Source organism: Pelecanus crispus, chromosome 8 (assembly GCF_030463565.1).
Source record: "Pelecanus crispus isolate bPelCri1 chromosome 8, bPelCri1.pri, whole genome shotgun sequence".
In the NCBI taxonomy this organism is placed as follows: Eukaryota; Metazoa; Chordata; class Aves; order Pelecaniformes; family Pelecanidae; genus Pelecanus; species Pelecanus crispus.
Window position 1 is genome coordinate 13115269 of NC_134650.1, and position 20148 is coordinate 13135416.

The window sequence follows — 20148 nt, forward strand, 5'->3', positions numbered from 1 at the left end:
CAAGAGCCACATGTACATCCAGAAAGGGTGCAGAAGTGAAACTGGTTTGGGGAAGTTAGTTCAAATTGTGCCGACACATCTGGGATCTCCAAGGTCAAGGGTAGGAAGTATGTGGGTTAAGGTCCAAAAACCTGATGAGACACATGGACAGACTGTGATATTCATAAATTCACAGTCCATGCAAAAAGTCACATGCAAAAGCCCTACCCATAACAAGCTGCACTGCAAGTGATGCAGTAATCTTGATGACCCATTACAGTAAGTTTTAACAAATCCTACGAAAATATTTTCATGCATCAAGTAGGGGTGTTAGAAAAGATCTCAGGGAGGTCAGGTGTGCAGGAAGGTTTATTACAGAAGATCCAATAAGTTATAAATCCACATTTAAGTTTAACAGCAAACTGCAGACAGTGTGACCTTCCCTGTCCCTTTCCAGCCTCTGCTGTAGACCATATGCTTTTCAGTCTTTTTTATTATTATTTGTCTTTTATCACAGTTGTTTTAAATAGTATTATATCTGTAGGAGCTTCCTGAGATAGATAAGAGTGGTGTGATTGTTCAAAGGCAGCTCCATTGTGCACCACAGTGTCAGGAGGTGCAGTTTGCTGTACCATGGCCAGGAGGTAGCTGGTGGGCAGGGCAGGCAGCGCTTCCTCTGAGGGGGCAAAGGGCTAAAGGCTGCACCGGAGAGCTGTCCCTAATGCAGCTGAGAACAACATTCCTGTTTTTTCCTTGCCCTGAAAGGCAGCGAAGAACAATTTTGCTAATACAATGAATTGAAGCATCTGATTCTGAAGGGATTGAGAGCAGCCCTGTGGAGAAGGACTTGGGGGTACTGGTGGGTGAAAAGCTGGACATGAGCCAACAATGTGCGCTTGCAGCCCAGAAAGCCAACCGTATCCTGGGCTGCATCAGGAGAAGCGTGGCCAGCAGGTCGAGGGAGGGGATTCTGCCCCTCTGCTCTGCTCTGGTGAGACCCCACCTGGAGTGCTGCGTCCAGCTCTGGAGCCCTCAGCACAAGAAGGACATGGACCTGTTGGAGCGGGTCCAGAGAAGGGCCACCAAAATGATCCGAGGGCTGGAGCACCTCTCCTACGAGGACAGACTGAGGGAGTTGGGGTTGTTCAGCCTGGAGAAGGGAAGGCTGCGAGGAGACCTTATTGCGGCCTTTCAGTACTTAAAGGGGGCCTATAAGAAAGACGGGGAGAATCTTTTTAGCAAGGCCTGTTGTGACAGGACAAGGAATAATGGATTTAAACTAAAGAAGAATAGATTTAGACTAGACATAAGGAAGAGATTTTTTACAATGAGGGTGGTCAAGCACTGGCACAGGTTGCCCAGAGAGGTGGTGGAGGCCCCATCCCCGGCAACATTCAAGGTCAGGTTGGACGGGGCTCCGAGCAACCTGATCCAGTTAAAGCTGTCCCTGCTCACGGCAGGGGGGTTGGGCTAGATGGCCTCTAAAGGTCCCTTCCAACCCAAAGCATTCTATGATTCTATGATTCAGTTCGCTGTAACTTAAGGAGGCAGTTATTCATGAGCATCTTCCAAAAATCTGGAAGTTTCATGCATTAATATAAACTGATTATGCATCTGAAAAAATAATTTGGGAAAGAACAGTATTTATGCATTCTGTCTAGTTTACCTGCATAGCTTTACCGTTTTACTATTTATTTATTTTCTGGAAATTAAAAACAACAGTTTGAGGCAACTGGCTTAGTTACTGCTAAACTGTTTTAAACTCCTGAGCAGTAGTGGCTTGCTAGGATTCATGGGTTCTTTTGTCTTTATCCCTTCCATGCTGCTGAGCACAGAGAACACACACAACCCAACCTGAGAAACTGATGAATGAGAAATGATGAATATCAATGTTAAAGCGAATATGTAGTGCTTTGTAGTCACATAAACCTTTTGTGATGAATACGTAATATTAACATCCACAATTATGATAAAAATAAAAAAAATGATAGCAGCACTCAAAGATCTGTGAGCTACAGTTAATTTCTAAGGCATTTACAGAGAGGTTATGGCCATAGTACTGTTAACTGGATCTCTTGTGCTGGTGGAAATCATATTTAATTCTAATGAAGGAAATAGAATTAATTGATGTAGTGGGATAATCAACTCTGTAGTTAAGATTTTTATTTTTTTTTCCCCAAAGAAATAATTTCTTGAAAAGGCAAGTTAGGACCCACTGAAAAAGTGCAGTATTGCTGGAGCCAAGAGATTTTAGGATAAAATAAAGTCTAAACAGAAAAGTATGGGACGATAAATGCATGTGTATGGAAGAATCTTAAAGGATTGCTGAGAGCAAACAGCTCATGCACTGCTCAGGGACAGAGGTGATGGGAGAAGATTCCAGAGAAGCATAAATCAGACTTTCCTTGGATCCATCTGGAGAAAATGACAAGTCTCATCCTGAAGAGTTTTCCCAGGAATGACAAATAAGAAGGAAAAAAAGACCAAAGTGACAAATTATTAGTGTTGAGTGACTGTGAAAGCTTGCTTGGCTTGGAAGTCATTTTTACAGATGGTCATTTTGTCTGTCTTACCCACTGAGAGACCATAAACTTGTGTCATGAACTTATAACAAGACCTACATGACCTCCTCCTCTTTTTTTTTGACTTTGTATTGTAGGGAAGACATGTCAGTTTTTGAACTGGTATCTATTAGTAAGATGTGAGATGAGGAAGAGCATGGTCATTGGAGGACTGCCATCTCTTGCTGCACTTGGCAAATCCTCCGTAGAGGGTATCTATTTCTTGACCCTCATTCAACCCTTCTGCAAGGTCTGGTGTTTCGTATTCTCTAGCAGGGAACAAGCCAAGTTGTGGAAGCTGATGGCAGTGCTTCCTCCAGCTTGGCTGGGAAGGGAGTATGGCTATTCTTGCTGACTTTGCAATGAATGGTACAATCCAAGGTGAAATTATCTTTTGAACTTAGACTCTGAGAAACAGCTGGTGAGCCCCGAGAAGGGTCTGGTCACATACTGCAAACAAGCTGTCCAAGGGTGTACCTTAACATCAGGATTTACCAGCTTTTTGGGAGTTGCTGCACCAGAACACAAAACCAAAACAGCAGGAGAGATTCGGCAAGCTTTTTAGCTATGACGTATAAAACTAAACCATATTTGATAATCTATGCTTGAAGGAATTGTTCATGAAGGCAGTCTCCTTGAGGCTTTTCATCCAATCTCATCTCTTCCAAATGCAGTGTGATTCCTTCCACTGCGGCACAGCATTACCACTGAGACCTCATTAGCCTGTGTCTATAATGGAGCTACGGGAAGTACGGTGGACTTCGAGAAAATTATGTGGTTTGTTACAGAAGAGGAGAATTAAACTTTTTCCCCTTTACACATGCTCTTGCAAGGAAACACCATTTTTCTGCATTTTTTGGTTTCTCCATCCATGAGCTTTGGCAGGTCTTTAAGAAGCTGAGGACACTGCCAAGTGCTTATGAACTTAATTCGTCATGCTGCCACTCACATGTGTGTCCACCAGGCTTCAGGTGTGTAGGAATGCATGCGTAGAAGCACGCTCACGGTACCTCTGAGCTGAGACCACCAAATAAAGTTAGCGTAGACTGCTGAGGCACTCTCCTGATAGGAATGGTACTTCTAGCTCCATGGTCTGCTGCCCTGTTTGGACCAATGGTGAGAGAATTGGTCTTACCTGAAGCTCACCTGAAGCTCAGGTGAAGTTCTAAGCTGCTGTAGCTTTTAAGTTCAAGTATTTTCTTCGTGTTTTTGTTTCCCATAAGATTTTCTAAGGAACACAAGAAAAGTCAGAAGAGGTTTATACTTTTCTCCCCTCCTGGTTTTGGACAAATACAACTCCATTGCTTAGTGGAGTGATTTACTCTTGCTTAAATAGGAAATACATCTTAGTTAAAAGCCTGCTATGCAGTTGTCTTAGAGCAATCCTCCTCCAAAAAAAATGTTGCTGTCCAGAAGACAAAAGTTAAATATTATTAAATAACAAGTTTACAAAGTCTTATAAAAGCTTCTTAGAAAAGTGTTAGTAGCAATAACCATTCCAAAGCACAAGTTCATTTGCTCACAGAGTGAATAAACATTTTAACAGTTACAGCCGTCAAGAGCTGTGCTGGTATTTAGTTTCTTTATAGTCATTTGATCAGATGGTGTTGAATTTGGAAAGACTTTGCTTGGTGCAGCAGGGTAAGTTATGGCCACCACATGGCTGGAGGGCGTGAGCTGTATGGCAATCAGACAGCAAACCAAGAATTACAAATTCCAGTTGTACAGCGTGAAAAGGCTCTGGTGGTTTATTCTGGCATCCCATGCTCTAACACTGGGTGGCAATTTAACACAGAGATTTACTGCCGCACCTCTGCATTGCAGGAGAGAAAGGTTCTGATCTGTTGTTATTTTGGATCAGTGACAGACCCATGCACGACCGTCCAAGTTTATAATTCTAGGGGACAAAAAATACCTTCAAGCTTCAAGTATCTGCCAGTTGGGTCAATGGAGGTGAAGCTCTGGGCAGGTGAGCCACACCAGGGAGCATCTTTTGTGGAGTCTCTGGAAGAAGAGCCGGCTCACCTGATGGAGGAGCTGCACATGGCAGCCTTGGGCAGCGAGAGCCACGAGAGCTGCGGAGAGGGAGGCTGTGGGTCCCAGAGCAGTGCTGCCAAGGCCACGCAGAGCCAGCCACAGGCTGCATTGGCCTCCAGGCTCCTGTCAGCAGACCTCTGCTGCCATTCACGTGGCATAGCCCTGACGTGGGAACCACATTTGAACTGCCCAGGAACCAAATGTTAAACTCAGCTGATCTGAGGTGTTAAACTAAGCTGATCTGAGAGTATTAACACTGAGGGTGTTAATAAAGCTGTTCTGCAACCATGGCATCCCATTTTCCATGGTTGATTATCTTCATCAGAAGAGAGTAAGGCCCAGCAGGTGACTTAAAGGCACTCCAAAATCTGGAGTCCTCTTTCATACTTGTGAAAGGAGAGGATGTTACCTGTTGGTAATGCAGATGTTGTGCATGCTCAGAGTAGGGAAAAGTTGATTTCTAATCCCAGCTCTACTACTAGTTTGATTTTGTAGTCCTGGTCATGGCCTTTAACCTCCTTGTGTCTGGGTTTCCCGTAGTCCACGTGAATACAGTATTGTTAACTTCCTTCACTTGCTAATTGTGTGGAGAAGTTCCTGTCTGTAATCCTGAGATTTATTTAAAATCATCTTTCTGATTGTTGTTATGCTTTGTGTGGTGCTGGAGGTGGGAAAGGGCGTAATCCCTTCTTCCCACTTAGACTAGAAAAAATTATGAGACAGGCAGGATGGGGAGGACAGGCTGGAGAGGAGCTGTACCTGGTTTGCCTCTACAGCTCTTCGGGAGAGCATTGCTTTTGTTTATACTTTTGAAGCTATTCTTACTTTTCTTCATTTCTTTTAAACACTGCAGTTTCCTCTCAGTTAATTTATCCAGACACACGAAAAAAAAGATTTCAGCTATTGAGTGGAGACAGTTGGCATAGGTTGGCTCCAGGGCAGTCGGGCATGAGATGTGTGTGGTCCCAAAGCTGCCTCACTGTACTAGCACGAACATAGCTGGGAGGGTGGTCTTGGGTGAGCACTTCCAAAAGCTTCAAGATAGGATTGATGTAAATCCATAGGCTTGAAGCATTGTCAGAGCTAACAGAGTCATGCTAGTGCTTTGTGTTCTGCACTTAGCTATGTGGGCAGTGAAGCAGTTGTGGGGGAAGACATGGGGAGCTGGAGGTGCAACTGGAGCAGATGCTGTGCCAGGTGATGCCCAGATGTACATCTTGGAGCAAACAGAGCACACCCAGGGCAGCTCAGTGTGCACCCAGGACAGCCCTGGGCTCACCCGGAGCAGCTCGGCGTGCACCCAGGGCGGCTGAACGTGCACCCAGGGAGGTTCAGAGCACAGCCAGGGCAGCATGTGCAGATGCTTCTCTTGCACTGACATCACTGGGCTTTTCATGCTATAAACAACATTTCTCCTTGCAGACAGATCTGTAACTTTCCCGTCTTGTACATTATACAAAACAAGGAAATAGGTTTTTAAAATTCACTTTATAATAACGGTTGTTTAAGCTCTCTGTATTTAAGCTGACTGAAGGTCGAATGAATGGTGCTAACAATGCAGTCACTTCAGAGGGTAGGTCGTGCTCCCCAGATGCCCGTCTGGAAACAAGCTCATGGAACCATGGGAATGAGTTATCTCCAGGATAACAGGGATACCTCTGGGAAGGAAACTCTTCTCCAAATGGCAAAGCAAAAAGCTTTTGTACTGAGCATAAAGGGGCTCATCCTGGCACCTCTGGGGCTTGCAGACGGAGGCACACTGATAACCTCCTGGGCAGCAGCTGCAACACGCTGCCAACAGCTCCCCTCCAAACCAAGCACACCTCCCCCTCAGCAGGCTCAGGAGAGCTCCAGCCACTGTACTGGTGACATTGCAATGCAGACCCTGGGGCATCTCACACTCAGTGGTACCTTTCCTGACCTATATCTCCTATGCCACAAACTGTGAGAAGGAAACTTGGTCCGTGCAGGACCTGGACAGGAGCTGGCAAGAAAATTTGGGTCAGCCACTGCCAAGTTTCAAGTCAGAACCAAGTGCGGGAAGGATCTGTATCTGCTGCCAGATCAGTTCTGGGGGCTAGGAGCACTTAGATCCCTCCCAGGAGAGATGCTTTCTCTGTGCCCAGCGTGGTGTTGGCTGGCTCAGGTGCCCCACAGCCCCCTCCATGTAGACCCCGTTGGTAACTCTCCCTGTAACAGAAACCCAGAGGTGAAAACCAAAGCCCTCAATTCTGCTCCACACAAGCAGCATAACATGATTAAGGAGCAGTAGCTGTTATGGGAACTCTTAAGATTAAGGTCCCTTCCTGGGCCGCTTTCATGGAGGACTTGCAGGTTGCCCTAAGAGCCCTTCTCAGGCCTGATGGATTCGCTGTCTGGCCTGTTTGGTTTCTGGTGCTTCAAGGATGCCAAGGCTGCATTAAACACTATCCCATCCCTAACAGGTTTTGATTCAAATGGATAAAATGATGGAAGGGGAAATAGGCACCGAATGCATGTATTACTTTCCTAAGGGTGCAGGAGACGCACAAGATAGATATATTGTGATAAACCTGTCCTTGTAATAGCAGGTGATGGAGGGAGGAGGAGAACTTCTGAAGGAATTGCCCATCTGGTGACTTAGCCACCTTTTGCCAGCAGCAGTTTGTGGCTGTGCATAAGGGAGGCGCACATGCAAACCCTCCATTTTCATTCCTTCCCTGTGGCTCTTCCTCTGGTGTCCCAACTCTGCTCGCACCCATGTCCTGACGAAGTCCTGGCAGGGACTCCAGATTTCCCATTAACATCATGTCAACCAAGCCCCCACTGACCTTCTCTTCCAGTCCTGGGAAACACATCCAGGGAGCATGGATAGAAATGCCTCTTAAGCAATTATCTGGTTTTGTTTCAACAACAGTGAAATTTCTTTCCTCCTATCCAGGCTGTGTTGTGGACCCTTAAATACTGCAGCTTTGGGTAGAAGGAGTGTGGCAGACACATCTGGAACTTGTTTCCCAACAAGAACATTTATTTTTGGCTAATTTAGTACTTTGCAACTTCTTAGGACAAGTAGGTTTTTTTATTTACTTTATCATGGACTGTGCAAGTATGAGCAAAAGTTGGTTGTTTCACTAGCAGTGAAGAAAATATAAAAAAAGATCCTTTGGCAAACACCCACACAGAAGTTTTTAAAAGCAGTCTCAAAATACTAAACTGCATCTGTAGGCTGCAGCTACTCCTCCACCACCGTGTATCCCTGTACTCCATAAAGGGGGTACAAAATGACAGGAAATCACAATAGCAACTTTTAAAGCCGCTTTTTGTGTTTTTATAAATAGCTGTACAATTTGCAGAGCAGTGCTGTATTGTCCCTGTGCACTGCTATACTTGCTGTACTGCCACGTATGTGCCTGGAAACAACAAGGAGGAAATTATATAGTCTGGAGCATCCTACAGGTGTGCTGGGCAAAGTGGGAATTCCCCTCTGCATCTTCTTAAGGGAAACTTGCCAACTTTTGCTTTCCTGTTCCTATGTCACAATTCAGAGTCTCTGCAGTTGTTCAGAGCTGGTCACACTTAGTCCCCAGCTGATGCATATTCAATACAACAAGGGCTTGGCATAAGATCATGAAAGAACAGAGCTTAAACAGTTGGGTGAAGGTAAGGGAATATTAGTGAAAAGTGACAAAAATTTGTAGCTTGTAAATCGAGGACTTAGAACCTCCATGGCCAGCAGAAGCTCTTTCCCTGCATCAGGCTTCTGGCCCAATGAATCCACGAAGGACATGTATATCATATTTTTCAGAGATGAAAGCTGAGAAATTTGAGGTCTATCTTAAGCTGGTTTATCTGGTTGTGACCAAACCTTTTTCTTGTTTAAAACTATAGAATTTCAAAATAAAGACCTTTATTGATGCTGCTTGTGCCCTGATGCCAAAGTATCTTTCCAGTATCACAGACCATCCCATCCATGTATATCCTTGCAGTCTGAACATGTTGCAACCTCCAAACTAATTTAGCACAGGAGGAGCACACCATGAGTCCAGGTGAGCTCAAGAATAAGGAATATTTTACTCCCAATAACTATGGAGGGTATATGATTGAATGCCTATGTTTATAGTGGATAATTTTAGAAATAGATTAATTTTATATTAAGAAATATGAATGATAAACTTGGCTGACAACATGCAGATTCTTTCCAATACTTATTTTCCATTTGTGGACCATTCATTGCAATTTTTTGGTTGCTGATATTGCAGCTATTTTTGTTAAGTTTCATGGGACATACGAGTTGCACACTGTTGATTCCTTTGCCCAGTTGGATTATCTTAGAGACTAAACCAGGTTTTCATTGCTAGTCCTTGTCATTGCAAATTTAGAACTTATTATTATGTAGTGCACAATATTCAGTTAAAAATCTGCTGTTCCCATGAGCTTTCTTACCAGTTAATTTATTTGCTAGAATATTTACAGTGGTGGCTATAGCTGCCAGAAAGTCAGAGATTCTTTGTACTTGGGAATAGAAAATGGAAATTTCAGATCTTATGAGCAACATGAGAATTGCAAAATGCTTTAAAAATTATTTTTAGAAGTTTCTTCTTGAAAATTTCAAAGTGAAATGGAGTGTGGCAGTCATCCCTGCTTGGGTGGTGAGGGGGTGGGAAATTGGGCATTGAGAAGCGGTGGACAGGCGGAGCCAGGGTTTTAAAGACTCCTGGCAGCAGTAGCTTCAGAGAGGCTGAATATGAGCTGGACCTTCCAGCCTCCACAGGAGACAGTCCAGAAAGGCTGCAATCCTTCAATCTGAGCAGGTCACCTGGGAAAGTGGCTGGAAAGCATGCAGGGCTGGACCTGCCAGCGGGATTTGATCAACAGTCTTCCCAAAGTGCGTATGGTGGGATGAAACATCTGGTGACTGATGATATTGGTGCATTGCCTCGAAAACATCATGTTCAGAACCCCTCAGCCTGCTCCCAGACCGCTGGGGCGCGTGGGATCCTCGGCACCTCCCTTGCGGCCATGTCGGTCCATGCTTCCAGCTCCGAGGATCGCAGCTGAGCTGGCGGTTTGTTGGCTTGGCCAAGGCGGTGGCTGTCACATTTGCACAGCACTCTGTCCATCGCCCACTGTTAACGTGTGAGGCAGGGCTCCCCACCCGCAGGGTCTGACTGGAGCAGCTGGTGTCACTGGGGACTGTTTACAGCTTTGAGTCGAGGCTGAATGGGAAATCAGTTCTGTAAACACTGCCAGAGGAGAGTGGATATTATTTATTTAGTGCAAATACGACAGCAGTGGGTTAGTCAAACAGTAATTAGCAACAGGTCATGCTATAATTAGAGAATGTGTTGCAGTTGGCTACCTCTTACTGAATGCCACCAGTCAGTCATCAAGTATCCGGGGTAAGCAGAGGATTAGTTTGGGAAGCAAGTGCTTTCAGGCACAGTTGGGACTGTTTGGGAACACGCAGATCTTTTTCTTTGCCTCCCTTTATCCTAGCAATTAATGCAACACAAGCCTCTGAGGTGGCACTTGTTTCTCTCTTAGTTGCGTGAAATCTTGAACAAAAGCTCCCAACAGCTCTCTTGAGTGATTAAATCTCATCTGAAAGAGCTGGAAGTCTCAGGGGGTACAAAGGAGAATTCTTTTTTCTCCTCTTACAGAAGGTGGGGAAGGAAAGTTCTGCTCCTCAAGCACCGGTTTATATTTTACATGTCTTTTTTTTTTTTTTTAAATTATTCTTGCTATTTTAAAAATCAAGTTTCCACAATTCTATTGTCTGAACATCAGAAGTTTCTCTTGCTTAGACAGGCAGTGAGATTCTGGCGCCTCGTATGTGAAAGGAAAGAAAATACCTCAAACGGCTAACTGCGTTCATGGGTCTTTGCTGAATCTGCCTTCCACTGAATGATTTGCTGTGTTTAAAGAATGAAGGACTGAAATCAGTGACTGGAGACGGCAAATAACTACTAGGTAAACGCCACGCACAACAGTCTGGATACATTACTCAATCGTCACACCCTTGGATGCCCCTGCAGTGTGTTCACGTTGCAATTTCATCTTTTCAGTCATAGCTGTCCCCTCCATTAGCCTGACTGTCTGGAGTGGCTCCCATTTCTGCTCTCCGTTCATCAGATCGGCTTACAAATTTTGCCTTGCCATTATCTGCAGAGATTTGCCTCCCGTAAGGAGTGTGTTTGGTCATGCTGTGCTGCTTGACAGTGGCAGTTGTAATCAGACTGAGTCAAATATATGCATCGTCTTTCTTGTCTGAATTTGCCTGCTTTCAACTTTCAGACCCCAGAATGTCTTCTGCCACCAGGATTGTCCTGTCACCTGATTGTCCTGTTTCTTGAGTATGTACTTGAAGGACATACTCAAGTCCTTTTTCAGCCTCTCCTGGGATAAACTAAATAGATTACTCTCCAGAAGCATCCTATGGCAAAAATACCTCTTCTAGTTCTTTCTTAAGGCTCATGGCTTTTCTCCTATGTATTTCCAGCTATCCAACATCTTTCTTATATGTCAGCATCAGCATGGAGTAAGGTACCATGGCAGCCTCCTACCTGCTTTCTCATTTCAACGTCCTCCTGAGAATTATGTTAGGCACAACAAATGGCAGTAGGCGCTTACATTGAGCTGACAATGAGCAGGGACCTCATTTACTTTTCAGAGTCACCTCTTTCCAGACCAGATTGTCATGTAATGCCCTGTCCTGTAAATACTGACTTTATTTTGGCTTCAAAATATGTTGCCTCACCTTGGCTATACTCAAATGCATATTGTTTTCTTTCAAAATGTATCCAAGCAATCCAGATTGCTCTGTATCATGCTGCCTGTTAAATTTATCAATCTCCCCTGATCTTGGTCACCAGCAAACTCTTAAGTGATGATTTCAAGGGATTTTTCCTTGACACGGGTAAAAACATAAGTAGCAGAAAACTTACAACAGATTCCCGGGGACCATGCTAAAACCAGAATTGTTAGGCAGCATTTCCACGTTTGCATGTACATTTGAGACCTCTTGCTATACTGGGTTTAACTCTGCTCAAGAGTCCTGTATGGAGTTGGTATTGTCCTTACTTCTTTATCAAAACCTCATGTAATACCAAATCAAATGCTTTTCTGAAATCAGAGAATACAGCAACTTATTACAGCAGTATTGTTGTTGATTATCACTGAAAATATCAAGATGGCAAATTTATTCTCCTCTAATCCACACTGGTTTGACAAATTCTATTCCCCATCTTTAATTCTTGATTAATTGCATTCTTCATGAGCCATCTTTATTATTGTGCTGGAGAGAAATCTTGGATTGATAGGCTTATAGTTACCTAGATTATCCACTTTATTCTTTCAAAATATTGGCACTTTTTTTTGTTAACTATCATTGTCCAAGTTTACTGGAAATCAGGATCAACCATGTGTAAAGTTCCTTACCCAGCTCTCTAAAAAGTCTTTTTAAAGAAAAAGATGCCGTTATCTGGACTTGCTAATTTTGAAGTATCTGGCTTTAGTAACTGCTATTTAACGTTTTGTTTAATATCTGTGGGGATGGAAAAGTTCATCACCACATAATATGGCTCTCAAAAATAGAACACAAGTATTTATTGGCAGAGTCTGTGTTTCCTGAATCATGGTCAACAACTCTACCATTTTCCAGCTGATCAGCCTAACTTTTAATATTTCTTTTCTTCCCAATATGCTCAAAATCAACCTCTTCTGCAGCCTACAGATTTGTCTACAACTCTGACTGCTTTCTGACCATTCCCAGGCTTTTACTATACCTCCACAGCTACCAGCTTTCCCTTTCTTCTCATTAGTATTTTTTGAAAATAATACACAGCTGTGACATCTGACCTGTACCTCCCTACGGCGTTGTTGGCATGAAGGCTTCTCTGTGCTGCAGGTCTGTGACCTGGTGGTTATCACTGTCTTCGGTTTACATCCTTCCTTCTGTTTCAGCTCACTGTTTTCAGTTGTGTTAAAAACATTAGACATTGTCTAAACTCTTTAATGCACACATCTGTCTCTTTATATATTCCTGCTTTGGCTTTTTTTCTGTTTGCCTCTCAGTAGCAAGGAGCTGCCACGATCACCATTTCTTAATCCAGTAAACATTTCCTCTTAGTGTAGCACCGTGATGTCCCATGTAGAAGCCTTGGCCAAATGCACTCACGCTCATCCTTTCTTCTACAAGATACATCAGGATGAGGGAATAACGCACAGAGCCAGCTCTGTAGAGTTGATGCCTGGTTCAGGGTGAGGGAATAACGCACAGAGCCAGCTCTGTAGAGTTGATGCCTGGTTCAGGGTGACTGTCTGCTGCTTCAGCACATCTCATCCTCAGTGGGATGCACGTCCAAGAGTCCCTCCAGTATCACTGGAAACGAGCGGTGAAGATGTCTGCATTCAACTCCTGCCAAATTTTCAGTTCCTTCCTTCCTTTGGGGATCTGCTGATTCCCTGCAGAGCTAAAAGAAGCAGGGGGATTACAAAGCCTGCACTCACTAGCAATGCAAAGCGGGGTGCCATTACCACGCTTGGATACAGGGTACATCGGGTACAGGGTACGTCGTAGAGAGCCTGACAGAAACCAGCCTGAGGACAGCGTTCAGGGAGTAGCAGCCTGAAATGAGCAGAATTTGAAAAATGCACTTGTTCAAAGTATGTGTGCTGGTAGAAATAACTGTTCTCTGTGAAACCATTGAAAATGAGCCACATGACATCTCATAGCTGCCAGGTGTCTGGTGCCAGACACAGTTAGTGTCTGGACAGCTTTTTTTACCTGGAGAGTCTGGCTGATGAGAACTCACAGCCCACCTAAAGCACGTCCTGTCATTCTTACTTTGGAAATAAACATTTCAAAGCAGCATGCACTATAAGCTCAGCTATCCTTTCCCCCCATCCCATTAGGAGTGCCATAAGGCTTGCAAGCTTTAGCCCACCAAAAAATGGCCTTCAGGGTCAACCCTTAGGGTCTCGTAGCTCCACGCTTATTTTGGTTTCTTCACTTTTAATGACCTGAGAAGTGTTCAGTAATTTGGTAATTTATTTTAAAAGAAGTTGAAAATTTCAGCAGCATCTTGGAAGGTGCTGAGTTCAACGTAGTCTGGCGGGGAAAGACGCTTCCTCCACACGCACGCTTCCTAAACAGGGGAGCACCAGGCCCAACTTCTGCTCAACCCCCACCAACACAGCTCTTGGCCCCACGCTGCCCTTCACAGCCCAGCAGGGCTGAGCCTGACTTCACAAATATCTGCTCTATGATTGGGATCACCTATTGCTTCCACCTGGGATGATGAGCTGGCAAAGCCTGCAGCTGGGACTTTTTTGGCTCTTGTTTGAGTCCCCTTGCCCTGGACTGCTGCTAGCAGTGCAAGGGTAGTGGTACAACGGCCAGCACAGCCTGCTTAGATACCGAGCCCACAGTGATTGTTTTCACTGCTTTCTCTCAAGAAAAATTGCATACCCCAGTTGTTCCCCTCTGACCACCATCAGAGAAGGTTCCTGTTTTATTGCTGCAGTATGTAAGTACCTACAATCATCTCAGAGTAGTTCTGTTACTGCTATGAAATATTTGGGGCAAACTCTTCTTTATCAGAGCCTGTGTGCTGATAATGTATTATAGCACATTCCCTCTTGCATCATCTCCATAATTTAAAAAAGTAATTAATTAATTAACCTTTTGACTTTCCCTGATGGTATCAGCTTCTTAACCAGAAAAGATGATGGCTGTGCACTTTATATATTTTGTACAGATCTGGAGAATCACGTGGTCTCTTGGGGACGGTGATTATTTTAGCTTGCTGCTCAACTAACTAATTTTTTGAAGTGAGCCAGAGGCAGATCAGGTTTAAGATGAACATACTCAGCCAGTTTTCTCTCCAGAAGCTGTCATCCTTTAATGGAGTGTGAAGAAATGGCAGCAGAGGCATGAGTCAGTTGGGTTGGTTACATATATCTGCAGCTCAGAGCTCTGGGAATTTTGTCTCTGCTTCATTTTCTAAAATGTCCCGTGGAGTCATGGCATTTCCACCCCAGCACAGGGGCAGCAGAAACCTCCTGGCTCTGGTCTGCTTGCAGCAATCAAGAAAGTTGATGAGAAAGTGTGAATGCGATGCAATGAGTTAAACTGTGGGATCGGTGCCCTCGCTGTTGGCAACAGCTTCACACTTGCATTAGCTTGTCTTAATCCCACATGTGTAGAGAGTTTTGGGGGGTTTTGTTTGTTTTTTTTTTAGCAAGGACAGTGCTTGTGTCACAGCAGGTCTGTTGGCACCCTTGGGCAGGAGGGGGTAAGGTCTGTGCCTGTAGGCTTTCACGGCGTGGGTTATAAATTTCCGGCTAAGCCTCTGTTAGATGCCCTGTGCTGCAAAGGTATTCAGACAGATGCACCCCAAAAGTTCCCATCAATAGTCAGTTTGGTCAAAACAGAAGTAAGAGGGAATCTTTAATGCTTGAGATTTAAAGCTTCACCTAAACCCTTTGCACAGCTGAAATCACAGAAGATGTAATTCAGCACAACCCTACTGATTTCTTAGTCATAGTTACCCAGGAGTAATTACAACAAACAAAGACACCTAGGCCAGGAAATACCCTTGTTTCTGCTGAATTCCAGGGGTTGCAGAACCATAAACACAGTGACTGGCGTGTCTCAGCACCAGGCTTCAAAGCAGGAGGTTATTTCCTGCTTGCATTTCGCAGGCTACAGAAGCATATTATGGCAGCAATAAAAATAAAGCAGAGGAATTTTATTCCAACACAATAAAGTTATAGTCATGCGTGACCTCCAGATGGGGAGCAGAACATGTCCACCATGCAATGACCCATGTAGGAAATTGGGAAGAGTTGAAGGTAGTGTGAAAGACGAGTTATGCTCGAGTCTGTCTTGTGCTACGAATGAATCACGGTGCCCGCAGTGCGGTGGCAGCCTCCGAGGGCTCCTCTCTGCAGAGCATGATGAGGAATCTTTCCTGGCTTGCTCATCCACTTTGACTCACGGTTCCCCTCCTTGGCCTGGGTGACGCAGTGCTACCCAAGTGGTTTTGCAGGCAGGATGGTAATGCAAACAAGGAACAAAAACAGGTGAAAAAGGCTTGCCTGCGCAGCTGGCAAAGCAAAGAATAGTATCACATATTGAAGCGTGGTAGCTGGGAGTGACTCCAGGCTCTCCCTGTGACATTTCAGCACTCAGTGGCAGGAGGGAGATGGTTCCTTTCACTGCTCTTTCCCTCGGCTGTCTCAAGGTGGCAACTGCTGGCACATACTCATTAGCAGAGCTCAGAAGAGTGCAGCAGTGTATCTCTGTGATAAGATGAATGCCCGTGGTAATGTGTGTTTTCCAGGGGTCATTTTCTGTTTCTGCTTTGGAGCAGGACAGCTTTTTAAACAAGAGGCTGGAGCCTTAGGCTGCTGTAAACCAGAGGATTGCCATTGAGTGACACGGTCACTGCCCATTGCTGCCTGCGATGTTCTTGTTGGGGTATGAGCTAACTTCTGTCACGAGATCACCAGCACTTGTCGCTAAAGCTCATTTGCAGTAGGAGGGCACTACACTATACTGGCTAGTAATTTATTAGAGAATTGGTAAAAGCGAGGATCTCGGGTAAAGTGTAGAGCTGCTCTCAACTGCACCAAGCACAAGGTCACCGTGCGTGTGCAGCTGTCTGTAGAGCCAGACCTGAGTTAGCGACAGTGCTGCGCGTCCTGTAACTCATCCAGCGAGCTGCAAGTTACCTTCAGTACCATCACACCATGTCAAGGCTGAAGGATTTCCATATTTCCTAGCATTTATAGTGTACATTTCTCTGCTGTGTAAACTAAGTTTATTTGACTGCAGGCACAGAACACACAGCTGGTGCCTTTCTGGGGCAGTGGTTTCACCCTGGGTCTGTGCTGGTGTAAGAACAAGAGTAGCTGGAAAGTGTGTTTTCTAGGTAGGGAAAATTTACAGTGAATTATGGGGAAGTTTTATGACATGTAAGCAAGAAGGAAATGTGGTAGCCCTGTACAAATCCCCATCACACACATATATGGTTCCTAATCCTTTATGGTAACAAGGAGCACTAACATTGTGACTTGTCCTTATAAACACAAACCCATTTGTGACAGTGTCATGGAAATCATGCCCATCTGTGTTTCCACCCACACTTCTGATGCACTTGCTGAACTCAACCACCCTTCTTGCCTTCATTTGTTGATTGATATCTCTTACTGTATCTTGGTCTTTTAAATTAAAAGACCCACGGTGTCATGCTGGATGTTTCTCTTGGCTTCCTGTGCTGAGGGCTTGATATTGCAGTGAAAGACTTGGAGTGTTTTGGTTACCAACTGATCGTAATTGCTAAAGCTGAGAGCAGCAAGTTGTGAAATTTCTTAATACTACTGTCATAGTAAATAACCCCTCAGGTTTTATAGCTGCTTTCTCTCCTCAGACCTCTTACACAAATGTAGCATGGTATAGACAAGGATATCATACAGATGTCTCTGCACTGGAACAAAGTCACCCGTGAACGGCCCATAGAAACTTTACTGCTGTAAATATTTGGTCCAAGAGAACAGGTAGGCAGAATTGCTTCCATGTGCCCTTATATTGTGCTGTCTGTCTGTATTTTTTTTGGTACTCAAACATGGAATTTAAACTTCCATTTTTAAAAGTGCAGAATACCTTGCTGTAAGGTTGAAAAGGCACAGAGGTTACAGCTGAGAGGCCGTGAAGGCCAGATTGACATGAAGAAAAGCCCACGTGTCTGCAAACAGGCGAGTACAAGGTGCTGGCTTCCACCGTGACCTGTGTACCGCCTGCGACTCCTGCGTCCCCCAGGAACACGAGCCCGTTAAACTCAGCGCCTGTGGTTTGGGTTGTCAAGCCAGAGGCTCTCTCCATGAGTTTAAAGACCTGTTTTGAAAAATAACCCTTCAGTGAAAAGACATTTCTTGTGCCTTTTTCTATTTAAAGCTGGACTCATTTTCTTTTTCAGCTGACATGTCAGGTCTATCTTTTTATTTTTCTCCATTTAAGCAAAGTGCTGCATTTTAACCTGCTAGAATGACATTTGTTTAAAACCAGTCCATCAGTCTGTCTCTGCTGACAACTGAGGGACTTCTTATCAGCTTTGTCCTTTGTAGGGAGAAAAGATATAGCAGTGACAGAGGAGGCAAGAAGTGCTGTGGGAGGGGACAGTGCCTTTATCAGAAATGGGTGGTGGAAATGGAGCTATTTTATCTGGGAGCAAACAAGTTGGATCACTCTGGTATTTCCTACTCTTCAAGTGTTGTCATGGGCAGGATATTCTCTTGCAACACTTGGAGGGTTTTGGACTGCTCTGCAGTGATGAGCAAGAAATTATCTTTGGATTCAGGTGACTGTCACTCCACAGCATCAGTTTAATGTGACCTGGGAAGATCTTGTCCAATTAGCCTCTGCTAACAACTTCTCTTTCTCTGATAATGATAAAGATGGAGGTATGATAAAAATCATAGCCCCAAATGTGAAATGTGGTGGGAGTTGAGCAACAGCTTTTTTATTCAATCACAGCTTTAACTTGGCTGATATTCACTACAGAAAGTGAGGAGCCTCTTGAAATCATAGATTCAGATAGTCGTAGTAGTCTTTATTTATGTTAAAGTGATTCCTCTGGCCTCAATCAGGAATCACAAATACTGGATGAAAGCTAAATGACTCCCTGTACTTCCAAGAACTTCTACTCCGAGATGTGAAGGACAGCAATTTCTAGGGGAAGGCTAAACAGGCTTTCCAAACATCGGTGACATCTTTTTTTTTATCAGTCCACCTCTCTGTGTTACCCAGTAACAACGGTGTCTGCAGGACATCTACACTGAAGTCAGAGGCTGGATCAAGTCATTGTCACTGCACACCACACTCCACTCTAAAAAAACAAAGTTGGCAAAGGATGGGGGGAAAGGGCATTTTTTACCTTACATTTATAAAGAGAAGAGTGAAGGCAGAGAACTGCAGTGATAAGTCCAATTCTTCACAGGGAGCACAAGACACTCAGAAACTGAATTTAGCTTTTTTTTTTATATCCACCTCCCTCCTCTGTGGTGCAGTGGAGCAGAAGGAACAGTATGATATTCGTCTGTAGGTAAAATGAAATGGGCTTTTCAGACTGCTCAGTCCACCCTAGACGTGGCTTCATTTAAGGTGTCACAAATGATGAAGCAGCACAATCCAGCACTGCAGGAGATGGAGATGTAAGTTTTTCAGAATGACTCAACTCTTCTGTTGTCATCAGCTCAGCAGTGACAGAAAGTGGAACTAGATGGGGCTTGAGTGGGATGGAAGTAAATTGGATGGAGAATGTGTCAGTGTCCCAGTTAATCAGTGCCTTGCAAGGAAAATGTCTTGCAAGACTGGCATGGCTATTGCTGTCATCTGGTGGGACATTTTAATCTCTACCAGGCAGATCAAGGCCACCACGTAGAGCAGGCGAATTTGTGGTCACTTAAGAGACAGGATTAGCTGTTGACCACCAGGTAACTCCTTATGGTCTCTGAGAAGTGAATTCTTTGTTAATATCTTAAAGCCACAGAGTAGAGTTTCCCCAAGAGTCCCTGCAGCTTGGTTGGGAAGATACGTTGGTGTATCCATCTCCTTGCTGGGTTTTCCCTTTCCACTGTGGAGGTGAGGAAGAGAAGGGGCAGAGGTAGGGGAGCATCTGCTAAGGTGACTTGGTGGTGTGTCAGGTGAAGGAGTGACGCACAAGCATGCAGCTGATCTCATCTTGACAGATGGATGGTTTCTGATTTCCCTGAATGCCATCAGTGCAGCCTTGCCCAGTCTCATTACTGGATTGCCTTTCTCAAGTCAGAGCCAGTCTCCTGTGCAGTGATGACTAGGACTAGTCATACACGTATGGCATATCTGTCTTGCTCTTGGTGGCAGTGATTAGTGGAGAATAAAATAAGATGAGGAGTTCTTGCCTCACAAGGGAAGTCTATGGAGCTGTCACTGTTCCATTATAAACTGTTGTGCTTTCCTGAAGTGAAAATACTGCCAAGAGTACTGACTTCAACTAAGTTTCTCTGGGTGAACAGTTCTTTACGAAGGCCTTTTTTGTTGTTTGGTTGGTTTTTTGGTTTAAGAGTTCCAGGTTTGATTTTTTTTTTTACTCCAATATAGACAGTTTAAGTTATTGTAGAGGTCTCAATGATAGCATGATGGTACAGATATTGTGTAACTTCAGTGCATATTAAAATTACAAAATTTTGCAGAAAAATAAAGCAAACAAGATGACCCCAAACTAGAATTTTGACATACAAAATCACTGAAAAGTTTTTCTTCAATTTTGCAGGAGTTATCAAAATTAATTCTGTGCTGAGAGTGAAACCATTTCACTTCACTACCTGAATTTAGCTCCTTATGGTAACTGAAGTCCTTAGGTAGATTTCTGTGGTGAGCTTTTCACTGTAGTCCCTGGCACCAAATCTGAAAAGAACACATACGAGAAGACTCATTTTGAGACGTATCTGGAGTGCAGAGGCTCAGCCTGACTCTCCCCTCTGGCCAGCAGAGCGAACCCATGTCTAAGCAGGAGCCTGTGCTAGAAGCTAGGAGCCAGATTTTTACGAG

General features: G+C 44.3%; 1 protein-coding gene across 1 annotated transcript in view; it reads left to right on the forward strand.

The window, feature by feature from the left end:
• Window positions 1-4487: 4487 nt before the first annotated feature.
• Window positions 4488-20148, forward strand: part of HTR4 (5-hydroxytryptamine receptor 4) — a 117519-nt gene continuing 101858 nt past the window's right edge. The window contains exon 1 of the mRNA XM_075715634.1: window positions 4488-4744. Coding sequence (XP_075571749.1) covers window positions 4488-4744 — 257 coding nt within the window. The remainder of the gene's footprint in view (window positions 4745-20148) is intronic.